This window comes from Phalacrocorax aristotelis, chromosome Z (assembly GCF_949628215.1).
Source record: "Phalacrocorax aristotelis chromosome Z, bGulAri2.1, whole genome shotgun sequence".
Taxonomy (NCBI): domain Eukaryota; kingdom Metazoa; phylum Chordata; class Aves; order Suliformes; family Phalacrocoracidae; genus Phalacrocorax; species Phalacrocorax aristotelis.
The window spans coordinates 39,504,707-39,531,990 of record NC_134311.1 but is presented as its reverse complement, the minus strand read 5'-3'; the positions used below and the strand labels follow the sequence as shown (position 1 = coordinate 39,531,990).

General features: G+C 38.0%; 1 protein-coding gene across 10 annotated transcripts in view; it reads right to left on the bottom strand.

Annotated features, from left to right (window-relative positions):
• Positions 1 to 3,150: 3,150 nt before the first annotated feature.
• TLE1 (TLE family member 1, transcriptional corepressor) overlaps positions 3,151 to 27,284 on the bottom strand; it is a 76,300-nt gene continuing 52,166 nt past the window's right edge. For 9 of the 10 annotated variants that reach the window (XM_075079552.1, XM_075079553.1, XM_075079555.1 and 6 more), the window contains 12 exons: positions 26,649 to 26,765; positions 23,512 to 23,565; positions 21,823 to 21,975; positions 20,273 to 20,417; positions 19,363 to 19,553; positions 17,885 to 17,961; positions 9,338 to 9,587; positions 7,319 to 7,566; positions 5,232 to 5,379; positions 4,775 to 4,925; positions 4,256 to 4,332; positions 3,151 to 4,097 (listed from right to left, as the gene is read on the bottom strand). In XM_075079552.1, the coding sequence (XP_074935653.1) occupies positions 3,990 to 4,097; positions 4,256 to 4,332; positions 4,775 to 4,925; positions 5,232 to 5,379; positions 7,319 to 7,566; positions 9,338 to 9,587; positions 17,885 to 17,961; positions 19,363 to 19,553; positions 20,273 to 20,417; positions 21,823 to 21,975; positions 23,512 to 23,565; positions 26,649 to 26,765 (1,719 nt within the window). In that variant the 3' untranslated portion in view covers positions 3,151 to 3,989. The remainder of the gene's footprint in view (positions 4,098 to 4,255; positions 4,333 to 4,774; positions 4,926 to 5,231; positions 5,380 to 7,318; positions 7,567 to 9,337; positions 9,588 to 17,884; positions 17,962 to 19,362; positions 19,554 to 20,272; positions 20,418 to 21,822; positions 21,976 to 23,511; positions 23,566 to 26,648; positions 26,766 to 27,284) is intronic. The other variant, XM_075079547.1, reaches the window with a different exon arrangement.

Genomic DNA, 27,284 nt, shown 5'->3' with positions numbered 1-27,284 from the left:
TTAATCACTAGAATGGCAGAACTTCCCCATCAACTCAAAATTGCACCAGTATAATAGATAATATGAAGGACTACTCTAACTAGATCACATGATCTCACAGGCTCATAAGTGGGGCAGTCTTTCCACCAAAAAGAAACAAAACACCACCAAAAAAATCAATTTACCCATCTGGGTTTAAGTTACTTCATCAACTTAATTGCTTCTGAAAGTTCTCTCTGCATCACCAATGCAAAGATGTGCCAGAAAAATTATGGTCAATCATTTTACATGAAAGTATGCTTGTGAGTAGATGATAGATTCTACTTTGCTGTTTATATTTGAAAAGTAACACTATTAACAGTCTATGACTGGTGCTCCCTCTTACCTTTAAAGGAAAAAAAAGCTTTTGAAATGCTGAATGAGATTAAAAGAATTTAATGCAGATGAAAATTCTCTCTCAAGGACCAGCGGCTTGTGGGTTGATGTGGGGAATTATCTTTGCTTGTAACTACAATCAAAAAGAGGTAATCTGACACACTGGCAAATGCATTGTGTGGAATAATATCATATTTTCTGCACAATGATTTATAAAAGGTTATGTCTAGTGCACATATACAAAATATACATATTAGAGCTTGCAAAGGTTCAGCTGAATCAATACTACTACAAACCTCTTCTTCATCAGTTATTATTTGCACTGACACCCAATATGTCAGTTGTAAGGACTCCCTGCTTCTATCTGGCACTAGTGTTTGCCAGAGTGGCATTCAGACATCTCTGAATACTGAGGGACACTCAGCAAACACACGCAGTCCCAGAAAGGGGCTAATCAAAGGAATCTTCTAGAATTGTAATTAAATTGATGAAAAAAATATTCATTACCTACACAATAGTTACTGCTATACCTCTTTTTTCCATATGCTTTTCCTAGTGCCTCTTCAGTTACTGCTGGTCTAGGTTGGTCTGTTTCTTCATTCAATATGCAATTATTACCACCCACTACTTTACACAGAGCTATAAGGACTTATAGAAGTTTTAAGCTCTAAGTTTTAAATCTTGTACATAATAGCATAGACAGACATGCCAAGATTTCACCAAATATATCTTTTCATTAAAAATTACATCTGTTGGTGGAATAGGCTTTACTGTTTGACAAATGAAAAAAGTTTCATAAACTGTAAGTGAAACCAGAAAAAAAAATTCAGGACTATTGTATGATGTGTCCCCAAGTTTCCAGACCCAAGGCTTAAAAGTAAATCTGGGAAAAAAAAAAGAAATAATTTCTTAATTACAACCAAGAAACATACGGTACATATGATTAAATTCATTCACATGCATAAATAGGTCCAGTTCCACAACTGCTCTGACTCACTGTGCATTCTAGAAGCTAACAAGAAATCACAGGGTATTTAATGATTTTCCTGACACTATGATTTTGAACTTCTTGATTGCCAAGAATGTGGTCTTACTAACAACCACTATGACACAATTTAGAGTGGATCCATTATATACATGTGTATATTTTTTGAAGCTCATATGAATGTGTTAGAATACTTCCATTCTTGCTTCCTCTGATATCAACTTTTAAGAAAGGCAAAAGAACACCTATAAAGTAAAAGGCAAAGTAATAGTAGTTTGGAAGAAATCTGAATGTTCCTAACTACAGCAAATTTGCCAACGCTGCTAAACAAAGTCAATGATCATTGGCAGAGTCAACATTCAGAAAAACTTCCAATATGAAAACAGGGTCAGTGTAAAAATCAAGTAACCTAGAACATATTCTTTTTTGAAGTTTCACTTTTTAAAATGGCATAGATCTTCACAATATTTCAATGTAGCAAATGTAACTATTTGTTTGAAAAGCCTGGTGAATCTGGTTTGTGCCTCACTATGACCGCCACTTAAGCTGGTCTGTGATTTTCATACAGATAAATATTCACAACACAGCAATAGACAAAGATATAGATATATGTGGATAGAACACTAATCTTAAGTGTCTAGGAAACCAGATTCTCCTGAATGGTTAAAATTTTACATTCCAAATGCAAAGATAATGTATTAAGGCTATTACAATTCTAGGTGCTATAAAATGTTTTCAGTAGAATGGCCATGTAAACTGAAAAGAAAACAGATGTCTCTCTGAACTGGAAATTGAAAGAAAATTTGCCCCCAGATAAGAAATTGCCTATCCAGTCAATGCATTCAAACCTGTTTCTTCCTAGTTACGTGTCTTTGAAAGAGCAGGGATATAGGTCATTGTCAAATGTTAGCAAAATAAGAAAGCAGCTCGTCAGAGATGAGTCTTAACCTGTCTGCCAGTTCATGTAATCTGAATTATTTGTTCAAAGATATCGTTCCGTTCATCTGTACTCGCCATTAGCAACAGAAATTCTAATTAAACTACAGAATGTAGGAAATGTATGGCCCTCACTGGTGCAATAGCTGGGTTTGTCTAGCACACAGGGGTAGAACTCATTAATCTGAAAAAACAGAATAAAACGTACACATTCTCTCCTCATCCACTTCTCTTGAGTACACCAAAGACGAGTTGATTTAAAGATGCATAGCTTTGGTAACTGGCTGCTTAGCTTGGCTCTTCACAGATGTCACAGACTGATACGACAGTGGAAAAGGAATCCAGGATTTCTCAGTACGAATACATAAAGCCTATAGGCCTGCGTAACATGGGACACTCAGGAAAATGAATTCTAATTAATTTGTACAGTGGATTAGTTAAAAATCAAAATATTCCTTTGTCAATATTCTCACAAGAAATTAAGCAAATTTAACTTAGTTTAGGTTAATTCACTTCACTTGCAGTCCTGCAAGTATTTAACATTACGTGATCCCCCATAAAACTCACACTTTTGGTAATTTAGTTAAATTTACCTGAGTATCTAAGTATAGACAAGACATTAAGAAGGAAATGGTCATTAACTACCACTTCTCTGTAAAATACGAAGGATGCAACTTATCTAGCTTTATTTAATCATAGACATCCTCTGTTAATGAATAAAGACTCTGATGCACGTAGCTGAAATGTAGTCTTGCATGAATTCTGTTCTGCTGGGGGAGAAAAGTCAATTCTTCTTCTAGAGAAATGACCAAATGAGTTATGATCAGGCACATATTACTGTATCTACCAATGAACATATATATGGGACATCAGAATAAACTTAAAATAAACTGCACAACTTTATGAAATGTTCAATTTTTATATTTACACTATAATTAGTACAAAATTGCCTTTTAAATTTTCTGTAGCACAAGACAGTATCTACTGGACTTGATACCCTAATTATGTGAAAACAACTACTCTGAAGTACGATAAAGGAATCTAGGAAGAGTTATAAAGAATAAGACACCATTTTCAAACTATACATAGTGTTTGCTTTTGCTTCTAAAAAGGTACTTATATCCCCAAAAGGTTTTTTATTTTAAATAAGCAGGGCGGGCAGGGAGGGGGTGGGGGGGAAGACTGGTTGTTGGTACTAAAGCCTTTACTGTAATAAACTAAATATATTTACAATTTATACAAATGTTTGACCTTCAACAAAAATACAAAAACATATCACAAGATGCAAAACCAGGAAACAAGTTCATCTGAGACACCACTGCTCTACACAGGACAGAATGCAACTTGAACTGCAAGGAACAGAAAAGGTATTTATCCCCCATATTCAGGCAATGAGAACAATTCGCATGAGGTCACAAAGAAAGAAAAAAATAAAAGGCTCCAACATTCTTCAGTAGACTTGGCTTTTAAAAACTATGTCAAAAACCTAGGCTACATCTGTCCGTCTTGCCTCTGCGTTCCATTTGGTCCACGTAGCCAATATTTAGTTGCTGGATGTTGCTTTCTATTTTGAAAAATCGGAGTAGTGTCATTTCAAGGTCTCGAACCTCAATACTTTTGTTCCTTTTAAAAAGGCAAAGCCTTTCTACCTTTACAATTAAGAACAATTTTGGCCCAGTTCAACTTCTAAAAGTTATATCCCCATCATTTTTTTTCAGTAGATAACTTCATAGACTGTAGCCTTTTTGTCTCCAGAGCCAGTGACTATGTACTTATCATCCACAGAGATGTCACAGCTAAGCACTGATGAAGATTCTTTGGACTAGAAGAGAAATAGAAATATAATGTATCATTAAAAAAAGTCTGTTACCCTCATCTCAGCATCCCATTTTGGGCAGATCACATAGGTGAAGATATCCGAGTCCACTCTTGGGGCCCTGGGTGTTCTAGTTTTTTCTTTAAAAGCATCATCATCCTCACCTGGAAGATACTGGCTCCATAAGGAGTTCTCCATGCATTAAGAAGGTTATCTTTCCCAGTACTCACAAACCATTTACCTAGAATGAAAAACAGGAGGACTATGAAAACATAGCAAACTGCCATCTGACAGATTTTGGGTTTTGAACTCATACCTATGGAATCTGTTAACTAATTACTATTATAAAAGTTCTCAGCACTAATCAACATAGTACTTTTGCATACAGTCAATGTGGACACTCATGCTTTTGCAGTGTCTTACATACTAGGAAATCCTTAGACTCTAAGTAGAAATAGCTTTTTTACACACAACCCAATCCTCACAGCAGCCTTTAGAAAGATGAATAGTTGTTTGTAGATAAGTACATTTGAATCCATAAAGCAGAGATATTTATTCATAACTTCAAAAACTGAGACACTAAGTAAATTTTGATTGTCAAATAAGCTATGGCTACACAATAACTAATCAGCAAAGCATGAACTAGAGCCCTGACCTCCAGTTCTGTGTTTAGGACAACTTACCACAGTAAGCAAACTTGAGCGACAATACACAACTCTCATGAAGGTGCAGTTGATATTTGTCTGGTTTATTTACATGTAGCACTTCTACATTGCTGCTCTCCATTCCCACAGCTAGCCATTCACCAGTAGGACAGTAACCAAGGGAAAATATCTGAAAATTAAACCACATTTACACTTTTTGTTTTTCCCTACAGATATACTTTTTATTTTTTATTACAGGGGATAAATTAATTGGGAAAGGCAGAGACAGAGAAGGGCCCAATAAGATTCACATAGTTCAATAGCAAGACTGCTGTTCAACATTCTGTTCTGGAAGCTAAACATACAAAAGCTCCAAAACACTGTGTTGTGAGACGCAACAATCTACCAGTTGCACTGGGCTCAATCTCAGCTTTCATCCTGAATGTTTCCCTCCCACCGTACCCCTCCTCGCCAAGCTGCACAAAAATCCAGTTACCTGTGATGTGAAGTCATGCTGCTGTAGCTGTCTCCCCTCTCTCAAGTCCCAGGATCTGACAGTGTTATCCAAACCTCCTGTCCAGAGCTTGGTACCATCATTAGAAATGTCAATACAGCTGGCTCCATCTGTGTGGCCCTGGAATTGCCTGATAAAACAAACCAGATTGAATAATGATTTCCTGCCAGAGCTCAAGGTAAACACTGTTGTGGTATTAGTGTTGGACTCTGTGTCATCTCTTCTGTCTGCTGATGGACAAAAATCAGCCCCTCCTTCTCACTGAGCATGAAATACAACAGTATTACAAAAACATTTTCCAGGTGCTAGAGAAATGAATTGCATCAGGGCTAGCTGAACAAAGTCAAGTATTTCCTATCAGCTTTTGAAAAGCAAAAAAAACCAAACTGTGGGAACATTGAAGTACAGTAGCTATGGATAAGTGCACTAAGGACAACTGAGATTAAAACAACTGCTGAAGGAAAAAAACTCCTCCAGTTTCAGAAAACAGCTTCTGTATTTTATTTTGGCTGCAAGCCAAGATGATAAAAAATGAGCAGAGATATTAATAGGAAGGGATCCAGACAGAGATCCAGATAATTAAACACAAGCATTGATGAGTCAGCAAAGTTGCATTCTCTGTGGCAGGAGATCACAAAAATCTAAACAGTGCAGTGTTTTAAAATCTTCTCATTAGTAATTCTCAGCTTTCAGCAACCAGAAGGTCATCTCAAGTTTTCCTTAATCCTTTGGCAAAAGCCTTCTGAGGCTCCTACATTTTTCATCAGCATTTAGCTTTAGGGACATACTATGCCTCAATGTGAGAGGTGGAGGGCGGGGAGGGAAACACAACTAGCTTGGGAATGAAGGGTATGAATCACGAAGAGCTGCCACAGAAAGGTCACGCGGCACATTTTGTTTTGTAGCTCTGGTCTCAAAATTCCACGTGTTATCAATTAACAAGATCAGCCAGCAGGTGGTGGGAACACCTACAGCAAACACTCAAAAGGCAAGAGAGTCATAGATGGAGAGAGTGCTCAGAGACTAAGCATTCATAGGGCAAACTGAAGATTTTATATAACTAAAATCTTTGTTGACCTAGATGTTCAACAGAAAGTAAAATTTGCATGCACATTAATACAGCACTCTGCACATAAATTCAGGCTAATTTTTGATATACAGGGAATTTAACTGAAACATAGCAGACTAAGATTCTTCACTGTTTGTATTTGGAACTTTTAAAATATCATGGCCTTTCCCAGTTTAGGCTCTCTTCTCACAAAATCGCAAGTCACCACTACTTTAGTAAGCATAAACCAAAATTTATCTTCTAGTAAACCATACAGCTAGCTACTAAGTGCCATTTCACACATGGCACTATTTTTCTTTCTCTGTCATAGAACTAATGATGAATATTGCCCTGCCAGTCACTTTAATCTTCTACTAGTATATTCATTAATCAAAGGACAAACAAAAGATTTCTGAAGTAATTTACATGGCAATCCATTCATTATACTCTTTGCAACCCATTCTAAAAGTTTGAGATCAAATTCCCAAAAAAACCTCAAATACCTTTCTCTCATGAATGACCAAACATCAGTCCTTTATGCTTTCCTCAAGAACTGAGGGGATCCACACTTTCAGCCACTTTTATAAGATTGATTTTATTACTTAGCACTACTAAGAACTGAAAATTCTCTTCATTACTTAACAAGGCTTAAGATAAAGGAAAAGAACAAACCTCAAACATTCCCTAAGAGGTATGTGCAGTCTACATCAATCACAAACCAGCAGAAACACTGCTTGTAGAAACCTGCAGACAAATCCCAACTAACCGAAACCAAAAGGAACTTTTATACTGCCTGCAGTAGGTTACAGACCAACCTTTTAAGCCCTGAAAGTGCATCTTCCAATACTAGGATGAAGCTACCAAAACTAGTTTCTGCCCAACTCGGGTGCAAACTACATTCTTTGGATAAGAAATACTGTTTACTTTGGTGTCATGAACCACTGCTCAGGGAGATAAGTACTTATGTAGCTGTCCAAAGAGTAACTCTATTGAAGTTTTCTGTAAACAAGTAATGACTCACCTGACCAACGTCTGATTGTGCAGATCCCACACTGCAATGTTCCCATCACTACAGCAGGAAAAGCACACCTTGGAATCAGGGCTGATAGCCAGAGCATAGCAGGCAGGGGCTGAGGATGTCAGCTCTGCTTTTATACGAGGAGTTGGTGCTGCCAGGTCCCATATGGATAGTGTGCTGGCTTCCCCGCCAACTATTAGGGTGCATCCATCAGGCAGCAATTTACAAGAGCGGATGTAGTTATCTCTGTTCTGTACAACACAAATCACCTCCATGTTAATACATGCCTGCCAATAATGACCACTAATATGATTCTCACTGCATCCAAGTTTTAAACAGCATGCTATTTTTCCCATTACTGAAATACTGAAGAGGAACCAGCAGATCCTAAAAGGTTTCAAACACCTACTTCTCATCACTAACCAGAGACTGCAGCGGCAGAAATTAAACTGCAGGCTCCTGTTGCCACAGTCTACTCTGTTTTAAACCTGACGAATGGCAAGCCTTCCATCTCATTACACAAAACCAGAACCAAAGTAAGTTTGCATTTCTGCAAGTACATTCAATCAGCTATGGTCACCAAAAATAAAAATATTGAAGCAAGTGACCTTTCATTTGACATTTAGGTAAACTTATATGAAAATGCAGGTCAAGCCTCATGACTTTCAGGTTTTAGAGTTTTCTTTCAAAAACTATTTTGCATTCAGCATTTTGAAGTTAAAATATTAAGTATTCCCATACTGGTCCTGGATTTATGTTGGTCCTTTGTTGTTCAACATGATTCTTATCATACTTATATTATTATTAGTTTCACATTTGTGATACTATTGCTGATTGAGAGGTACTACAGGGGATTTAGAGGTGGAAAACATTTCAACCTTCTTTTCTTACAAGCTTGACTCTTAAGTGTATTGGATATCCATTTCTCCATAACAGCTGCCAAATTAACATCATAACCCTCGATTTCCTAAAGAACTGTTAAGATCTGTAACTCAAAACATACAAAAAAAACCACTGCAAGAAGTAGTCAACAGAATTCCTACTACTACTTTTTTATTTATTTATTTATTCATAGAAAAGGAACAGTACACAATAGTGCAGTGGAAACGTTGGCGTAGTTAGTCAGCCATTACTGGTCCATAAATAAAATGAAGGCAGCTAGGATTGTGTGTCCAGGCACATAACTGCCACAGAACAGAATACATATTCAGCCATACTTTTGCTACTACACAACTAACATAAGGGTAGCAGCAAATGAAGGGTAAAGGCTGGAAAAACCAAACCAAAACCCCACCACATTTAGTTGGATCAACATTGAAGCTAGAATTATTTTCATTCAGAATATATGTACTGTGCTTTACAACATCAAGTCTTCTCAGTTAACATTTCACGAACATCTATACTGCTTCCAATATGAGGATCACCTTTTACTGAGCTGTTAACTTTTTTGGGCTAGCTTTTCAGCTATCTCTACTACCGCACCCAGTCCCTTTTGTATCCTGCAGATGTGAAAACAATGAACCAAAATATAACTTGTGGATCACCAAAAAACATATAGCGAGACTTAAAGTGACCTTGGTACCATGCCACATTATTTCAGTATATTTCTTACAAAAAAAAAATTGTCACTCCAGGTGTAAGTAAAACATCTAGCAAGGTTCTCTGCAGCCCCGCACAAGCAGGCTGCATTCCATTTAAACTTATGCACAAAAATCATCAGCATGACTAGAGGGGAAAAGAAAGAAAAAAAAGGAGAGAGAAAAAATGAGGTACACTCTTCTGAGAAATCTTATCTAATCTGTTATTTGACCCTTAGTGCTGATAAGTATCCCTGAACTAACCAGTGCTCTTTCTCTGAAACTCCACCTGTTACGTGTTAAAGACAGCTAAATACATAAAGCAAGAAACAGAACTGCCTGCTATTTCCTTGTAATATGAACAAAATCCAGAAAAGGACAGCTATTTCCTTATCGAGCCTCCAAGGAGAAGCCGTCCCTTGTGCACAACTTCCAGTTCACCTACCAGACAGTCCAGCTGAGAGACGGGGCTTTTGTTGCCAGGCTGGCTGATGTCCCAGACTTTGACACACCCCTTCCCACCTGTGTACACGTGTCTGGTGGGGTTGCTGATGGTAACTGCACACACAACTTCCCCGTGGTTCAGAGTGTTGATCTGGCGGGCATGGCGAGGGATTCCTGGACCGATGAGGGCATCAGGAGGGAAAGGAACCGGCTGCATCTGACCATCTGCAGTTACGTGAAAGGAGTATGCTCTGAAGGGGAAAGGAAAGAAGAAAGAAGCAAAAAAAAACCAAAAAACAGCCAGTTACAGTGCTATAACACAAGAATAACAGTGTATATTTAAAACTTTTTCTTTGCCAATCTTTTTCTCATTAAAATCAGAGCTACAGTGTTAAGTAATAGAGGCACATGAAACCTCAGAGAGAGACAAGGATTCACAATAGGTATCTTCAGCTTGCCTCACCTAAAGAATTCACGCAGTGGGGAAGCATGTTAAATTCTACCCTTAAATCTACAGACCAAGGCCATGGCTGCTAACCCTCAGCCACCTGGATAACCAAAGGACTTTTCAGCCCCTGGTTTCTAGCCAGCAGTTCCAAGTCTCAGCACGACAAATCCTGCAGCAGCAATCCTTCGCCAGGCACTACTCATTCAGCCTTCTTCCATGAGGCTTGCACCTGTTGCCTTGCAGTAACACTAGCCAAAGTTCAACTTTATCATCAGCACGAGCTGTGTTCACATGCCTCTCTTTACAGCTAGTAACTAGTGCTTTAAACAGAAAATAGAAAAATACAGCATGGTTGCACACACCTTTCATCAGTAAGTTGATACCATCATCTCATAATTACGTTTTCTTAAGTATGTATTTTGGAAAAGCTGAATGGCTCAGTTTCCCAGGTAGTTTTGGCACTTCTGTAAGACATTTTATTTGTATTCAGTGCATGATTTCAAGGAGGATTTCATGTGGAAGTGAATCCCACCACTGAATAAAATACTTCTCCTTGGGGAAAGTACACAAAATTATTTCTTCACCTTCACTGTAATGTTTAAAGGCAACTTTACTCAACGACCAGGGCACAAATAGCAGCTAATAAAGGTTTCAGGTACCGGGGGATTTGTTTCTTTGTTTTAAATAATAATGAAAATACTACTGCAAAAGGCTGCTTTTTGTTCTATTGGTGAGCTCCTTTTTTGCTTCTTCTGTTTTAAGCATATTCATAGCTCACGTTTTTGATGTTGCTGTTTAATGTAGCAGCATTCTTTAGGAGGCCAAAGTGGATAATAAATCGTGAGATATGAATATCTTTTTTTAAACTAATAAGCTACCATCTCCCTAGTGATACTTTTACTTTTCTAATATATTCTTGTGTTCAGAATTATCCTTTCTTTCCAAATGTATCTTCTTCCTCAGAAATCTTCAGTCACTGTAGCTCAAGTATTAGTATTGCATCCATCTTCCAAGGACTCAACAACAGATAATTCAATTTAATCTTCTGTTCTGAGTTCTGAGCTAGTATTTTCAAAGTATTTTATTGTATGTTTCCAAGTATTTCACAGTTTGAGAGGAAGGAACAAGCAATATGCCTGGATCTGTAACAGCCATCACAAAGCAACTGACTATGCCCAGGAGCAGATCAGAAGGAAAAAAAAATAATATGCGGAGAGGTGAAAGAACTCTACAGTTCTTTCATATGAACGGTAACAGTGGAAACAGTCACCCCATGCAATCTCACAGTTTTCTCAAAAGAGAAGGGTAAAAACTGGTTAACAGTAACTGCTATTAAACAACAAAGAAATTAATAGTGCATATACATGCAATCCTGTACCTCTTTCATGTTTCACAGTTGAACATGTGAGTTGAAAACCTGCTCAGAGAATACACAGAAATGGAGGATAAGCAAGTGTAGAAGATGACAAAATCTTTTTTGTCATGGAATGTCAGGAACAGGAGATGCAAGATAAGAAAGGAAGTGCAAAGTTTACTCCCTTACGTGTATACAAGATGCACCGTATATCAAATTTATTTCTTCCTATAGGGCCCTTTCTCTTTTTTTGCATGAAGAAGTATAGCAATGATAAAAGCTTAACTAGAAATTTGTATCATTTCTGTGAAGAGCAGTAGACACAGCACTGTCCCAAAGCAGTTATTCACTGAACAGATGAGACACAGGATGGGAGAGGAAGCAGAAGAGGAGTGGCAACAAGACTGCTCGAGGCTGAACAACTGCTCAGGTTCAGGTACAGAATCCAACTAAAGAGTCATAGCACTTAAGAGGGTGAAAAGCTGGGCCCCATCCTGGGCTGCAGATCAAAGTCAGTTGCAGAATATTTGTTAGCACTAAAAGTACACAGAACTGTACAACTTTGAAGTCTCAGCCTGCCCTTGCTTTTATCATGGACAGAAGAAAAACAATTAAGCAAGTATTAAGCAATTTTTTCCAGCATGTTTAAGATGAATAATCCACTTGCACATTATTATGTTTTTTAATAGAATGTTACAACATAAATGCTTTGTTCAATTCAAAATAAAAATAACTGGTGTTTTCAATGCTTCTATGCATACACACAGCTTCTCAGTTCTTGCTGAGATGGGGTGGAGGAAGACAACAGGAACGTTTTTCAAGTGTTTCATGCATCCTGTAGAATTACAATGACTATTCTGCTCTGAAACACCAGAAACTTACTTTTAATTATGTAGAATTTTACTAGTATGCCCATGTGTAAAGTGCAGTTATAAAAGTAGCCTCTCTTTTATCATCATGAGCAGGTATTTGCTTCCAAGACTGGCTGGTCACAACTCAAGATGACTGAGATTGAGGGCCTAACAAACGGACCAGCAATACTTGCTTACAAGCCAAGACAGCTTTTTCTACAGTCAAAGTTACCATCAACCCACTGTGTAAAGGAATGGCTGCACATTGCCAGATCCCTCTGCCTCTACCAAGACAAGCACACAAAAAAGTAAACGTTCCTGACTGCTTGAAGATGTGTGGCACGTCATGCTAACATCACCACTGTCAGCATACTTATGTGGTCTAGTGCCTTTTATCTACTAGGTATTATGGTATAACTTCTCATTACACACACTTTACATTGAAAAAGCTTGCATCATCTGCAAGAGTGGCACTCCCTAGACGAGGACAGCTTTTGTCTCCAGGAGAACACAGTACTGGAGATAGCAGTGCAAACAACTATTTGCAGCTCAGTCACTGCTCTCATTGGCTACCTCTCCATCAGGTCACCATGACAGAGGGCCTACTCTGCTACTTCTGGGGAGGACTGTACTTCCAGTGCTACACCTACAAAGTTGTAGGTGTACTTACATACAATTAAGAAATTACTGCAATTTTTAATGCACTAGATATATTCACAGGTCTGAATTCTCAAAACTGACAAGCAGTTTGGTTGTCCAACCTTAAAAGTGTTAATAGTAAAATTTGGTAAATTCTTGAGTTTTTAAAGCTCAGGGTATTTCTCGTCAGGGTCCCCTTGGCCACCCATCTTTCTCCTCAACACATTACTACTGACATCCAAATTCCATAAGAATGCAAAAATATAATGTGCATTTTTGTCCTTCTACGGTGATCTTTTAGAACTGACAGTGTACGCCAGAAGCTGCTGTTCACCTTCATGATGACCATGGATTTCTGTCTCACTCACGGATTTCTGTCTCTATGAAATGACTGTGTTCCATGATTATTCATCTTTGGTCAAATGACTATAGGACTAAGACAGCCCTTCCTCGTGCTGGGCTAACAACCACAGCAAAAAAAGAAAAAGTTCTTCTACAATGCAAATACAATTTAACATAAAACAAGTTAAGTACCTATCAATTAATATGTAAATATACACTTGTAATTAATTGTATATTATGAAAAGAACAGTTACAAGACAAACTTGCATGAATTTTATTTAGGAAAGTTCTGAGAAACAGTATATAGTCACTTATGATTATATTCTTTCTGAATAACAGAAATAGTCTTCTGATCTACTGCATCCAAAGACTTCTCATCTGTGTCAAAGCAGCACTGCAAACCCGCAGAGTTCCTATACATTACAACATAGTAGGTGATACTAATACAACCCAGTTTCTCAGCTTGAATCTTGTAATTATGGCCCTCCCATTTTTAAATAAATTTCATATAAGTATATAATAACTAAGTATGATCTGACATGCTGAGGAGAGTTTAGAATAATTCAAGAACACAGCCAACTACTCTAAGTAATCAGACTGATACAATGTATGCAATTCCTGCCTACTTAAAGTACCATGCCTTTAATAAAAAAAGCTTCCACTTCATCCCTCCAATTCAAATATATTTCCTTAACCAACACAAAAATACCCCACCATACAAAAGCAGACAGTTCCTGCTATTGATGAGTTCATTTTACTTTCACCTCTTCTTTGTACTCCAGCTTATTTTCAGTTGTAGTTATCACAACAAACAGTGAATATCTGAGTATCATGTTTCATGTATAGGACAAAATGCCAAGAATTAAGGATAGAGGTATTTGTGCAGAAATAACAAAAGCTTTAACTCCATACATGTCATCAAATAATTCTATCCAGAGATACAAGGGGGGGGAAACCAACCTGTTATTCTAGAATATAATAAAATTAGCCTTCCTTTAAGATATTCCTCATTGTACATTCACTGAGCAAGTGTGAAGATCAGGAGAATTGATATCTTTTTAAACTTTTGCCTTGAGCAATTCCAGAACAGTATACTATTCCTTTCCAAAAACACAAAGAAAAGTCGGCTTATAACTAGAAGTTGAAAGAGATAACATTTACCACATGAAACTTCCCTTTTCTATTAAAATGAGAAACGTGTCTAACAGTGTGTGCTTCAATTAAAACCACATTTGACAAAAACACTGAGAAATACATGTGTCTTCAGTGCTACCATTAATCCATGAATTTAGACACCAGGGAAGCAATACTGTGGACAAATCACCACTAAGCTTGAAAATCTTGTGCACAATCCGAATATTAGAAGGTGTGATTCACATCAAGGAGGAATCCACAAGAATATTAGTTTAGCAGCTATAGAAGATGAAAAGCTAAATAAGTACCTTGTTGTTAGAAAGGTTATGCAAAGCAAAAAAAAACATGATTACCACAACACACCAAGAACTTAACAGTCCAGGGCATACTTAAATGTATCAGAACAACACAGTACAAGACTCAGACACCACATGTCCATGTCCATGTCCAAAACTAGTACTGATTTCCCACCCCCAACCTAAGACAAAGATAATTACTGATTAAGTGACGCTCAAGGCAATCTGGAAGGGAAAAACACCACCCCACCCCTCTCCCCCAAAAAAACCCTCCAAAACCAGAAAAGCTTCTTAAGAAAAGAATAATCTACTGATCGGAATCAACTCTGAAACCAAGAACAGGAACACTTATTTTAGGCACATTCATACACACACATAGATATCAAGTTCTTGTCCATAAAATAAATTGCCGAACTACAAACAGCTAAAGAGAGAAAACAACTAATATGATATCACATATGTGTACATCAAAATATTAAAGTAATGTGAAAAACCTTAGAAGCCTCATAGGAAATAATTAAAAGAAGTCCCACAACCTGCTACCAAATGCAAAGACTAGCTCATTCATGTCGTTAAGAAATTGCTAAAGGCACTGACTTTCTAGACAGCTACCCAGTTTCCCAAGTACGTCTGTACCACTGCTAACGAGGTTAGACTCTGCAAAGAGCAAAACTTAAAGATTCACATTCAGGAACATAAAGAGATGGTAATAAAGACTTAGTTTAGTCAAGTTACAAAATAAGGCAAGCAAAAGACAAGCTTTCTGGACAACAGTCCCTTGATAAAAGCAGATAGACAAGTAGGAGTGGGTTTGTAAGAGGCTACAAATTTTCTAACAAGCTAGCATTAACAGGTCTCAGAATACACAGGGATTAAAGAAAACTGGGTGCTATCAGAAAAGTCATTCGTTTGGAAAGAAAGGAACTTCATTTTCTCTTAGAAACAGGGTTGGGTGAAAAAAACAGTCCCAGCATAACCTTTAATAAAAATGCACAGCCATGAGCATACACATATGGCTGAGGATTCAATAGTTCAGTTTGAAAATTCTCTATACCACTTACAAGACTCAGACTAAAACTCCACCTCTCATTCAGTGTGGCACCTTAATTGCACTTCAGGAAAAGGCAGATTTTGAAAACAAACCAGGAGCACTCCACTAGCTTGTGTGATTATATAACCCATGAACTTTCTACAGAAAACATAGGAAATTTGCCTAATACAGGCAAGAGATAGGCAAAGATGCTACAGGTAGCAAGATGGCATCTAGCTAGCTGTAGCCAAGACTAAAACAAGACATCATTCTGAAGCTGTCAATGGAAAGATAACAGATCAATTTATGGAATTTTAGGTTTGCCTTACATACAATAAGAATAAGCAAAGGAGTCACTTTAGAGGAAATTACTGACTCAGTCCAAGTAACACCACCATAAAAAACAGTACAGAAAACATCAAACCAAGTGGAGAGTAGGGAGTATGTATCAAAATAGGCAATCTATGAAGGAGTGCGCATAAAGTACTGAAAACACCAAATAAAAATATTTTAAAAGAACCGCAAAACCACACAGACTTTAATTTAGCTATGAAATACCAGGATATAAAGTATAGCAGTGCATATATGCACTGCTTTTGTGCCCCAATTAGTCTAACAACTAGAACTCAGCCGCAGAAAATTTCTCACTGAACAAAACCAGGTTTTCATACCTTATAATATAAAGTATTGCCAGGCATTACTGATGGAATGTCATTAAAAGCTTAAGAATATACTTGTTTAAAAGTAAAAATTTACAGCCACTGGATTATTTTATCTCCGAAAATATTTTCTTTAAGTATGCCAAATTCTACTTAAGTCGGCAAGAATGAGTCTGTCCCTTAATAAAAGAATGTTTTAAGAACAAAGCCTGTTCCTTAATGTACTAAATTTAAATACACTACCATCTGATATATAACACCAATTCACTGAGCCCTCACTTCAGTAATCCTGTCAACATACCACCACTTTTCTTTAAGTAAATCGAAGATTTAACAGGTTTCTCACTGCCAATAGACAGCTAAGTCTGTCGCAGAAGCATGGTGGATAACAACAAACAAACATTCAGGACAGGTTTCCTTATCTAAGCCTACTGCTTCCCTACTGTTATAGAAAAACAGTAGAAGAAAATACTCACTTTTCTGCCTGTAATCTGGTGTACTTTCAAGGACATTTGCATGACTGACATGGCAATGTACCACCAGCTATTAACTGGAGTTCAAAATGAAGGCAAACAGAAATGTGTATATGTAACTTTCACCACAGTGTGTCTTCTAACTTAGACAGTATCCTAAAAGTAACAGTTTCTGAATTTTTCCTGAAGCTGCAAAAGGAAAAATTAAACCATGATAGAGCGGTCAAGACGACAGTATGTAACAAGAACACTCAGCATAGAACTGCAAAGTGTTAAATGAGTCTCGAAATTGTGTTATGTACCTAGAGACAAACTACTCTAACTGCAACTTTCTGCTGAAAGGGAAGACAGAACTGAACGCCAAGTGCAAAGGGACAAAGAACAGGTTCTAACAGAGTGCTGAAAAACCTGTTATAATTCTCTCTGCCCCACTCTCTACAAGAAAACAGACTCGTCAAATTTGCAGTTTATGGTCTGTTTGTACCTGCACAGACTAGTTGTCCAGAAATACTTAAAAAGTAATCGCTTTTTTTTCAGAGGTCATACATGTTCAGTACTCTAATGCACATGGATAAGCTCGGTGTCAACAGTCTACCAAAGCTAAATTACTGAAAAATTTGATATATCCTGTTTTGGTGATTTTATTTTATTGTAACATCAATAAGCTACAGCATCACAGAAATATTTTATTTAACCACCTCTTCATCAATAATTAAAATTTTCAAATAAAAGGAACATATTCTGGAAGTTATCCTACATCTGTGTACCACCTGCTGCACAACTGCTTCATCATCCTTTTGCTTTCCAGCTGCACACTTACACAAATGTTTTAAAGAGCTTGCTCCATTACACAAGGTGTGCATCAGTTGCTAAAATAACTGCTTCAGAAAACCACTGTGATAACAGTTGCAGACTCGCATGCCTGATAAAACAGGTGACAGACAAGGAGTCTGCAAGCTCACACTATGCACTTATGCTCAGTATAGTACTAAGTTTAGTTTCAATATGTTTTTATCTTACACGTTTTACCACTCCCAGTCTGTAGTCCTCTTAACTTCCCCTGGAAAGGAGGAAATAAAAAAAACCCTTGAAGTATACATGCAACAGCTTTTTCTTGGAAAAGGGTACACGCACACCTGTTTTGGGACATGACAACTACCATTTGAGAGTTTATATACTACACCTCTTACCGACAGAAGTCTAAAACAATCTCTTGGGAACAACCAGACACTACCCGCTTTGGAATTCTTGTTGACTCACACAAGATAACTTTATTCTCTCTAGATATTGCAGATGTTATAAAAATGGTAAAAGTTACTTACGGTTTTCCCCCAGGAATCCCTGCTAGATTTGGAGGGATTCCAGGTACCCTCATGTGAGGAGGAGGATCAAACCCAACCTGACAATGAAAAATGAAAGTCACACTCACAGTTTCTCATTCAGCAAGCCCCTTTTCTTCACGCCCAAAATTTCATGCATTTAAGAAAAATGTGACTTTTACCCACAGTATTAGATAAGTGCATGTCCCCTCCCAGCAGGGCCAAAACAAGACATTATCTCTGGGCATGCTTCTGCTGAAAGTATTCATATGCGAATAGAAAACCAATCATGTATCTAATGCATTCACACCACTGAGCATAACACAAATACCCCTGTGTTAGCACAGAGCTAGCCCTGGAATTAGAGTCCATGGTGTGTCGGCATGTAGCCCTGTCGGCGCTCTTTAGCTCTGCGACAGGGAGTGCGTACCCATGCAGGCACAGCGCAGTGCTGCAAAGCAGCTTCAAGCCCCAGCATGGCTCCACAGTGCATTGTGTGGGAACATCAGCTGAGAGATCTCTCACAGAGGCATGCTGCGGGGGGTGCATACAAATTTGTCTGCAGCTTAAATATACTATGCTCTCTTTACATACTGCAATTCCACTAAACTTTTATATCCTGAATAAATACGTAGATCAAATAATCCAAACAGAAATTCTGGACCAAAGAGACTTAGTATTTCTTCTAAACACTATACCTGAATTAAAATTCTTACTCCTTTAAGGAGTACATACGCTATTTGGAATTTCCAAATTTTCACATAAAAGCCCTGTTTACCTGTCTGAAAAAAGTAGCCATATCTACAGTGATAAGAAAATGACAAGCTTAAGTCCAATCTTGCAAATTTACAAGTAGGTAAGTTTGTCTATGCATAAAGCTCCCATCAAGTTCATGTTTGCAGAATGAGGCCCCTAGATTATTGTGCTTGACAGTAGCTATAACTACTATGCTCTATTTACTTACTACACCCACAAAAGCAACTATTCTTAACACACCTTATCACAGAGCTCCGACATATGTACCAACCAACTTCTCATGTTGATTTCCACAAAAATCAAAATACAGGGACAGAGACTTAGAGAAAAAGACTTCTACATGCTTTAAGATTAATTTGTTGCATCTGTATGAAAGACAAATCTGGTTCAGCAGGAGAAAAGCAGATGTCCACAGCACCAATGAAATACTTTGTAGCTACCAAAACTGCCTCTTCATTTAAACAACAAGATAATTTTTGGCATCTATTGATCAGTCAAAACACTGAAGAAAAAAGGAAATGTACATAAATACACCCAGATTCTTTGTCTTCAAGGTGCAAAAATTTGTTTCTCCAGCCACACAGAAAAGTGAAACACACACTGACGCTCTCAAACCTCTTGGCACTTTAGAACGTGGGAATTTGACAGTGCTAAGTGAAGCATGTAGCTCTTTCCCAGTGAACCACAACTCACATGACTCAGGTTGCATGCAATGTATGGCCTACCATAGGAGATCTTCCATAGGCAACCACAGCAGCTGCAGCAGCAGCAGCACTCATCTGAGGTGACATATTGTGAAGACTGGCATAGGCTGCCCCTGGACTGGTTAACTCTCCATTCATGCCAGTATGAGGTACCATTCCAAATGGAGCAGGGTATGGTCCTGGTACTGCCAACGGTGTCCGCAAACCTGCAGCTATGGAATAATGAAATCACGTAGTTTTATTTATATATTCCTATACACAGGGAAGAAAACAGCCCTTCCCCCACAAACACCCAATACCTAACCTTCCCCTCTCACATGCACACACTCACACAAAATATTGCCATAATTTATCAGTACCACCACCTCTTTTCACTCAGTGCAAATAGTATCTACCGAAGTCTGAACTTGCTGATTACTTCTAACAATCTCTTCTAGCATTACCTGTTTCCATTTCTGTAATATTTCCCTGTTTACATTAATCTCGCCTTTGCCAAATTAAGCAGTAAAGCTGACAGACATGGTTTACACAGCTCATGTCTGAAGCAACTGTGCTGCACCACCCTGAATAGCAAAAGTAAACTTCTCCCTGCATTTGTCACGATTTACACTGCAGCAAATATTAGCAGACTCAGACAAAGAGCTGGAAAAGAGACTGCATTCAGAATAAGTACCAGAAACCTCTCAGAAGTCTTCTTATATTTCATTCAGTCTCTGGATTATTTGCAGAAAAGATAAAGACAAAGGTAAACAAAGAAGGATAAGAGATAGAAAGACATTCATACTCTTAATAATCTAAACATCTGCTTCTCATCAAACCCTCTCTTGATATCACGAACGAAGCAATATATTTAGTTAACATTTGCACAGAAGTACATATGTAGAAAATGATTAATTCTGGAACCATAAAAATATGTGAGATAAAGCATTACCAGCTTGGTTAACCAGAGGGTCCATTGTTGGAGGCTTGCCAAGGCCTGGACGAAGTCCTGGAGTTGCACTAGTGCCGGGGGTTGGCACATCACTTCGAGGAGTTGGTGTGCTGGATTTCAGAACAGGCGTGCTGGCTTTTTCATGCTGGTATCATTAAACAAATTAAATGAGTATTATTTTTAATCCAGGACATATTACACAATTTATCACAACAGCAGCTGGGATGCTGGGCACCTACTACCTAGTCCCCCAGCCAATTTTCATAAATCCACGCAATGCTGACAACATTAACTTGTGAGAGAGAAATGCTGACCTTTTTGATTGCTGCCAAAATTAAAATAAGAAAAGAAACTTAGAAAGTTATTTTTCTTTCTTCCATTGGCATAAAAAAATGCCTTAGGAAGTTTTTTTTTCAGGACAATACAGGATGCATCAACAAATTATTTTAGCTTGAAATCATTACTATTTCAATTATTATTGGACACAGTAAATCTAACTACCAAACCAAAACACTATCACTATTGATACTATCAGAAAATTGTGACACAAAAGCTACACACAAAAGCTACAGAGAATCTGATCAAGTTATTAGTGATACTCTTTGAAGCTTTTTCCTGCAGGAAGAACTCATTTAGAATAGCTTAACAAAAGCCTGGAGAACTTCTTAGTGACTATGTACAGACTATGTTAAACCATAAATTATTGCTCAAGACAAAAACATTGCTTAAGCAACCCTTCTAGTTTGTAAGGAATTTGCAACTCATTTGACATAAATGTAGGAAATACAAAAAATAAGTGAAGTAGTAAATGTTGCTGAGGAGGAAAGCCAGATAACAATTTAAAGGTCTGGTCTATTGCAGCTTCAAATGTTTAGAGTCATGTACTTTCTGCGACAAGTAGTTGCAGGAGAATGGAGAGTCAAGACTTTAAAACTACACTGGTTTTGGCTGGGGCAGAGTTAGTTTTCTTCATAGTAGCTAGTATGGGGCTATGTTTTGGACTTCTGCTGAAAACAGTGTTAATATGCTGAGCAGTGCTTACATAGAGTCAAGGCCTTTTTTGCTTTTCACACCTCCCCACCAGTGAGTAGGTTGGGGGTGCACAAGAAGTTGGCAGGGGGGCACAGCCAGAACAGCTGACCCCAACTGACCAAAGGGATATCCTACACCATAAGACGTCATGTTTGGCATAGAAAGCTGGAGCAAGAAGGAAAGGGGGGGACATTTGGAGTGACGGTGTTTGTCCTCCCACGTAACGATTACACCTGATGGAGCCCTGCTTTCCTGGAGCTGGCTGAACACCTGCCTGCCCACAGGAAGCAGTGCAGTGAGTGAATTCCGTGTTTTGCTTTGCTTGCATGCATGGCTTTTGCTTTACCTCTTAAACTGTCTTCATCTCAACCCATGAGTTTTCTCACTTTTACCCTTCTGATTCTCTCCCCCATCCTGCCAACAGAGAGTGAGCAAGTGGCTGTGTGGTGCTTACTTGCCAGCTGGTGTTAAACCACTACAAGAACGAACATTTAGCTGGAAAACAGACTGCTACTCACCAGACCCATTTCTTTGGATTTCAGGGAAGTAGAACTTCCTGAAGAGGCTGTAGATGCTGGACTGCTAGAGGCATCTTTCTTCAGCAGGCGGGTTTTATCTATACCATTTTCACGTGGTGAATGAGTGGGAGTTGCCCTTGGAGATGAGGGGTCCTAAAACAATGGGAATGGAATAACAGCACAGAACTGTCTTATGAGTCGATACACAAACACCACTAAGGAATCTACGGCAAAAAAACAACCTACAAGAACTTAAGCAGTAAGTCCAAATGACAAGATGTTTTGTTATCTCTATAGAAAAATACCTGAAATCCCTTCATCAGTTTAGAAACATAAGTTCATATAGTAAGCAATCTGGTTTTATTTTACACAACATGTAATCATAAACTATTTCCAAGCATAGAGCTTGTAATTTAAGTGTACCTAAATATACAATGCATGACTTACACTAAGGCAAATGCACACAATGTGTGGTAAGAGCAAGAAAGAACAACAGTAACTGCAGTAAATTTACACTGTTTTCCATACAAGTTGTGCACGCACTGCTAGTGACAGAAAACATTTCAATAATCTCTTTTAGGCCATACAAACCTTGCTCATCTCCGTTTTCAGAAGAAGAGATAAAGGAACATGTTTATATGCCATAATATCTGTCGCTTCTTTCTAAATACTATTTGCAACTCCCTTGCTTTTAAATCTACAAGAAAAACTGAAATCATCTCTCAGGTGATTACCTTTCTTCCAGAGGCACTCTCTGCATTTACTTTAACCTGAAATAGCCAGCCCAGCAAGCTACAATGCCATGAGAGCTCTGCAGGTTCTCCATGCTCCTTTGGCTCATGAGAAGAGCAGCAGGGAGGAAGTAGTCCTCACAAGAGGGCACCAAGTCTACTGATGAATTATTGAGCAGTTTCATTATAAACAGGGCTTCTGAAAGGTTTACCACAATCCCTAGTTGGATACCCATATTTCTCCTTGGCTGACATAATTTGGGCACTTGGAGCTACTGAAGAGACAACTTTTCTGTCAGCTTCTCTCCCTGTGCTTTTCACAGAGCAGAACCACCTTGCTACCATATTCAGGCTTCCTAAATCTCTTTGTTGTATGAAGTAAAGGATGAAGGGAAGGCCCACCTGTTCACCTTGATGCCACTGCCAAATCTCTGCCCTTAAAAAAAAAGTGGCTACATCATCTGGTGAATTTTGTGAACTGACTTCCTTTCTGACTTCAGCTGACGTCATTCAAAAAAACACAGTTCTGGAAAATGCTGTCTTTCATGTAGGATGTTAAAATACTAGTAATTTTTAAGGTACCAAAAATGTTTTTAGTAATACTCCTACTATTAAATACAAGGTTAGGTATTGTCTTCCTTTTTAATTTGAAGACAGTGGTTTGAAAACCTCATCCCTCCACCTGCGTCTCACCACAACTCTCTCCACTACAAAGCAGCTATGAAGCGTCAGAACATAACTGCAGAGGGAACAGACCTGGACAAAGCAGCAGAAGGAAAGCCCAAGAAAGCAACCAGATAAAGCTCAGAGGAAGACAAAGTAACCGCAGTGCTAGCGAAAAGTTGCTGTGAATATTTTAACATATCCACACAGAGGATTCTTTTTCTTCTAACATCCAACCATACTTTTCCGTTAGCCTTTGGGCAAATGTCAAGACTACAAAAATGAAAAAAGTTACCTCATTGGATACATCTACAACCAAGTTATCGTCACTCTTGTCCCCATCACTGTCCTATTAAAAATAAATAAATATAGTTTTCATTTCAATTAGTACATTAAGAGCCCAGAAAGACTACACATCTACTCAGACATTTTGGGTTTTTTCCTAAACAAAAAGCAAACAGCAAACAGCAAAGGCAGCCTTTCATTAAGTTATTAGCAACAGGAAAAACAATGAAAACAGGAACATAACACCTTATTTCTGCTTCAATAATAAGACCCAAATAAGGTAGGACTAGTTGAAAGGTGGTGGTCTCACCATCAGTGCAAGATGGTCCAAAACCCCTCCTTATTATTGTCATAAACAGTGTTATCACTACTCCTAAAAGAAACTCATTCTGTTCATATGCTAATCTTATGTGTTAATCTTTTGGAAATTACTGCTTGTGTATACCTAAAAAAAACCCAAGAGATCTCAGAAAAATGGACCTTTTTGGCATTTGTTTGATGAATCAACTTCCTCAGAATGACAGGACTTTTTTCCCTTTTCTAGAAAGGAAAGTTTTCAAATTGAAACTCTGGGGAAGAAAAAGCTTCAGAAATGCCAAGGCATTTCAACATTTCTGCCTCACAAAACCAAAATACTCCAACATTCCTAAACAGAAATGTTTTGTTGTGGCTTATCAGGCTGCATTTTGACCATTTCACATAAATCCACGTTCACGTGATTTGCTCTAGTGCCTCATAACAGCTGTTTCTCAAGTACCTCCTGGTCCCTATCTCCAAAATGGGCTGGGACGCCCCAGTAGGCACATTCTATGATACACAGTGGTCCGCAGTGCACCATGGTCGTTCAAACAGAAGGTGAGCCTTGACCCAAAACCAAACAAAATAAAACCAAGTGAGCAACAAAACTCAAAATTTTTGTGCGGGGAAGTTTCAAATTTCCAATAACAATACTTTTAGTTAGAAAGTTTCTACGCAAACAAATCAGACATACATGATTGCTCAAACTGTCCCCCATCTCTTGCTTTCTAAGCATCTGGGCTATCACACCTAACACTGGCAGACAGAAAGTAAAACACCAGTTCCTTCCTCTCACTTCAGGCCATGTTTCAAACCCTGCCCCCCCCAAAAAAAAAACCCAAAACCCACAAAAACCCACACACCAAAATAACAAAATCCCCAACAGCTAAGTTTCAACCCTTCCCTTCTACTTTAGTGGCTGAATATTGCTCAAAGAAATACCACAAACATTAGGGACCCAAGAGTGCCATTGAAGACAGAATGGTGGCTCTGTTTGCCACTCAGGAAGCTGCCCAACCGAAGGGTGCAAAAGGAGAAGGAACAGGAAAGCTTCGGGCCCAGTTATCTGCCACCTCTTGAAACGTATGAAGCACCAGAAGGTAAGAATAGTTTAGAACACATCTGAGCATGTGGGAGCACAGTAGGTGGGACACTTGTCCACCAGAAATACCACCCCTGAGGAGGGCAAAAATAGCTGCCAAGCAATGATTAAGTGCACTCCACTGACTTTCAGAAGATTCTCCTCACTAACAAACCCACAGGTTGAAACCATACAGGTCCTAACATGACAATTAGTCAGAAGTAAAAAATAATAAAAAAATAAAATGCATTTTGGCTCTCATTTCCAAAAGCAACAATTCCTACAATTCATTTCTCTTCCTTCTGACAGAAGCAGCACTTCCTTGTCCGTACAATGGCCTCATCTAAAATAAGCTCAAAATCAGCAGCTCTGTGCAGAATCAGGAAACCTTTAGAAAGAAAGCTCTTCTTCCACATTAGAATAAATCTGGAACTTCCAAATACCCTCATTTTGCTTAATTCTTTATTTTGATGCTGCCTTTATCTGTAAAATCCATTTCAAGCCAACAGTAAACAGAACCACACATTTAAAATGTGGATTAAAACAAGCTGCTTCTGCAGTGCAATAATATCCTTTCCCTTTCTTTCTAGTAGAAATACAAGAAAACAAGCAAGTTAAGCTTTTTCTTCCTTTTTTTCTTTTTTTTTTTAAAATCAAATGTAGCTTAAGAATGCTTAATCTTTAAATATTTGAAATTAAAAATTCCCACAGAATATCAAACCCTCAAAGTTGAGGGAGTTACATAGGGAAGTTTTCCAAACCCTTCTGCAATCAAAACAAGATTATTACAAAGTGGTGGAAATACAAATGGCAAAACTGTAACAGTACTACAACACCACAATGTACAGAAAGGGGAAAGTAACCCCATCTACTGGCAGTAGCTCCAAGGATACCCAAATAGCTGCTCAGAGATATTTTGGGTTCAGGTGGAGATATTACCCTATCAAATACTGAGGAAATAAAATGGCACCTGATTTTCTCTGGGGTTTCAATAACCAGGAAATAATGAGCGATTGGATTCATATAAACCAGACAATTTGCCACATTATTGCTATGTCAAAGAATAATATCTTTTGTTAGATTTAAGTTGTGCTTTTCAGTACTCTTTCATACCAGTCCTAGTCTCTAAAGACTGTTCAAGTACCATCCTGTGATTTCACTAAGCATTTAGACTTGAAGTTGAAAGGCTACGTGAAGTTCACATAAGCCACACTGTTGTACTGAAGCATCGCTTCAAAATCAAGCAACAAGCTAGTCAAAAATGCAGAACACAAGATGTGAAGTTTTTATATTTTAATTTGCTTTCTGCTAAAACTGCCATATCAACCAAAAACAAACTTCAGTAAGTTGTTACAGCCTCATAAGATAATGCAATTTGCAATGGTAAATATTAGTCAACATGGTAAATAGAAAAACACCTATCAGGAAAACATACTAAAACCCCCACAAAACAACAAAATCCTCCATTTCAAACCTGCAAGTTTTAGAGCAGTCCAGAAAGGATCTCTTGCTCAAACTCCTGAGAAATGCCACAGAAGGCTTGTGAATCCCAAACAGCTACTCCTGGCTCATTATTCCCTGTTGAGGAGTATTACTTGACAATAGCCCGAACTATTGAGTCACTAGTCTTCCCACAACATGAATAATGGTCTCTGTACTACATCAGCTACAGGGAACACATTGCCTTGTTCTTCACAGCTCTTTTACTCCTCATACAAGCACAGTATGTGCAAATAAATTAATCATTTCTTTGACACAGATTTGCTTACATAGTGGCTGGAATCCTTATCATCCACCTTTCTCTTTTTGATGTCATTGGTATATTCAGGGCCATTTCTGCGTTTATCTGTGCTTCGCATACTGTCCGGGACCAACAGAGAATTACTCTGTAAAGACAAAAAAACAAGGTCAATCAAAAATTCCTTTCAAGATTCCTTCATATATGCTTAAAAACTCAAATTGGATGTGATAGATGCTTTAGAAACGTGATAGCCACGTAGTCTTTCATTCCATTTAATTCAACTCAAAGTCCTCCAGGCAAACAAGTACAGCTTCATGCATTCTAAGAAGCTTGGCTTTTCATTGTTCAATTTATCAAAAGTTTAGTTCACTTGTCAGTCACCATCTATTTAACTAATTAATTCAACTGAATTTATTGTTTAGGAAAAGCACGCTTGCTGTTTATTCATGAGCAGGTAACAGATTTTTTTTAATTTTATTTTTTTAATATGCAGATCCCATATAATAAAAGAGACTTAGTAAATATAATCTGACTGGTTGCTCAATTCTAGACCATCATAAATAGATGAGACCTGCACGCATGAACAGATATACAGCAACTTCTCTTTAACTCTTAAAATAACAAATATTTACTAAATAAGGTTATGCAATAATCATTTGTTAGC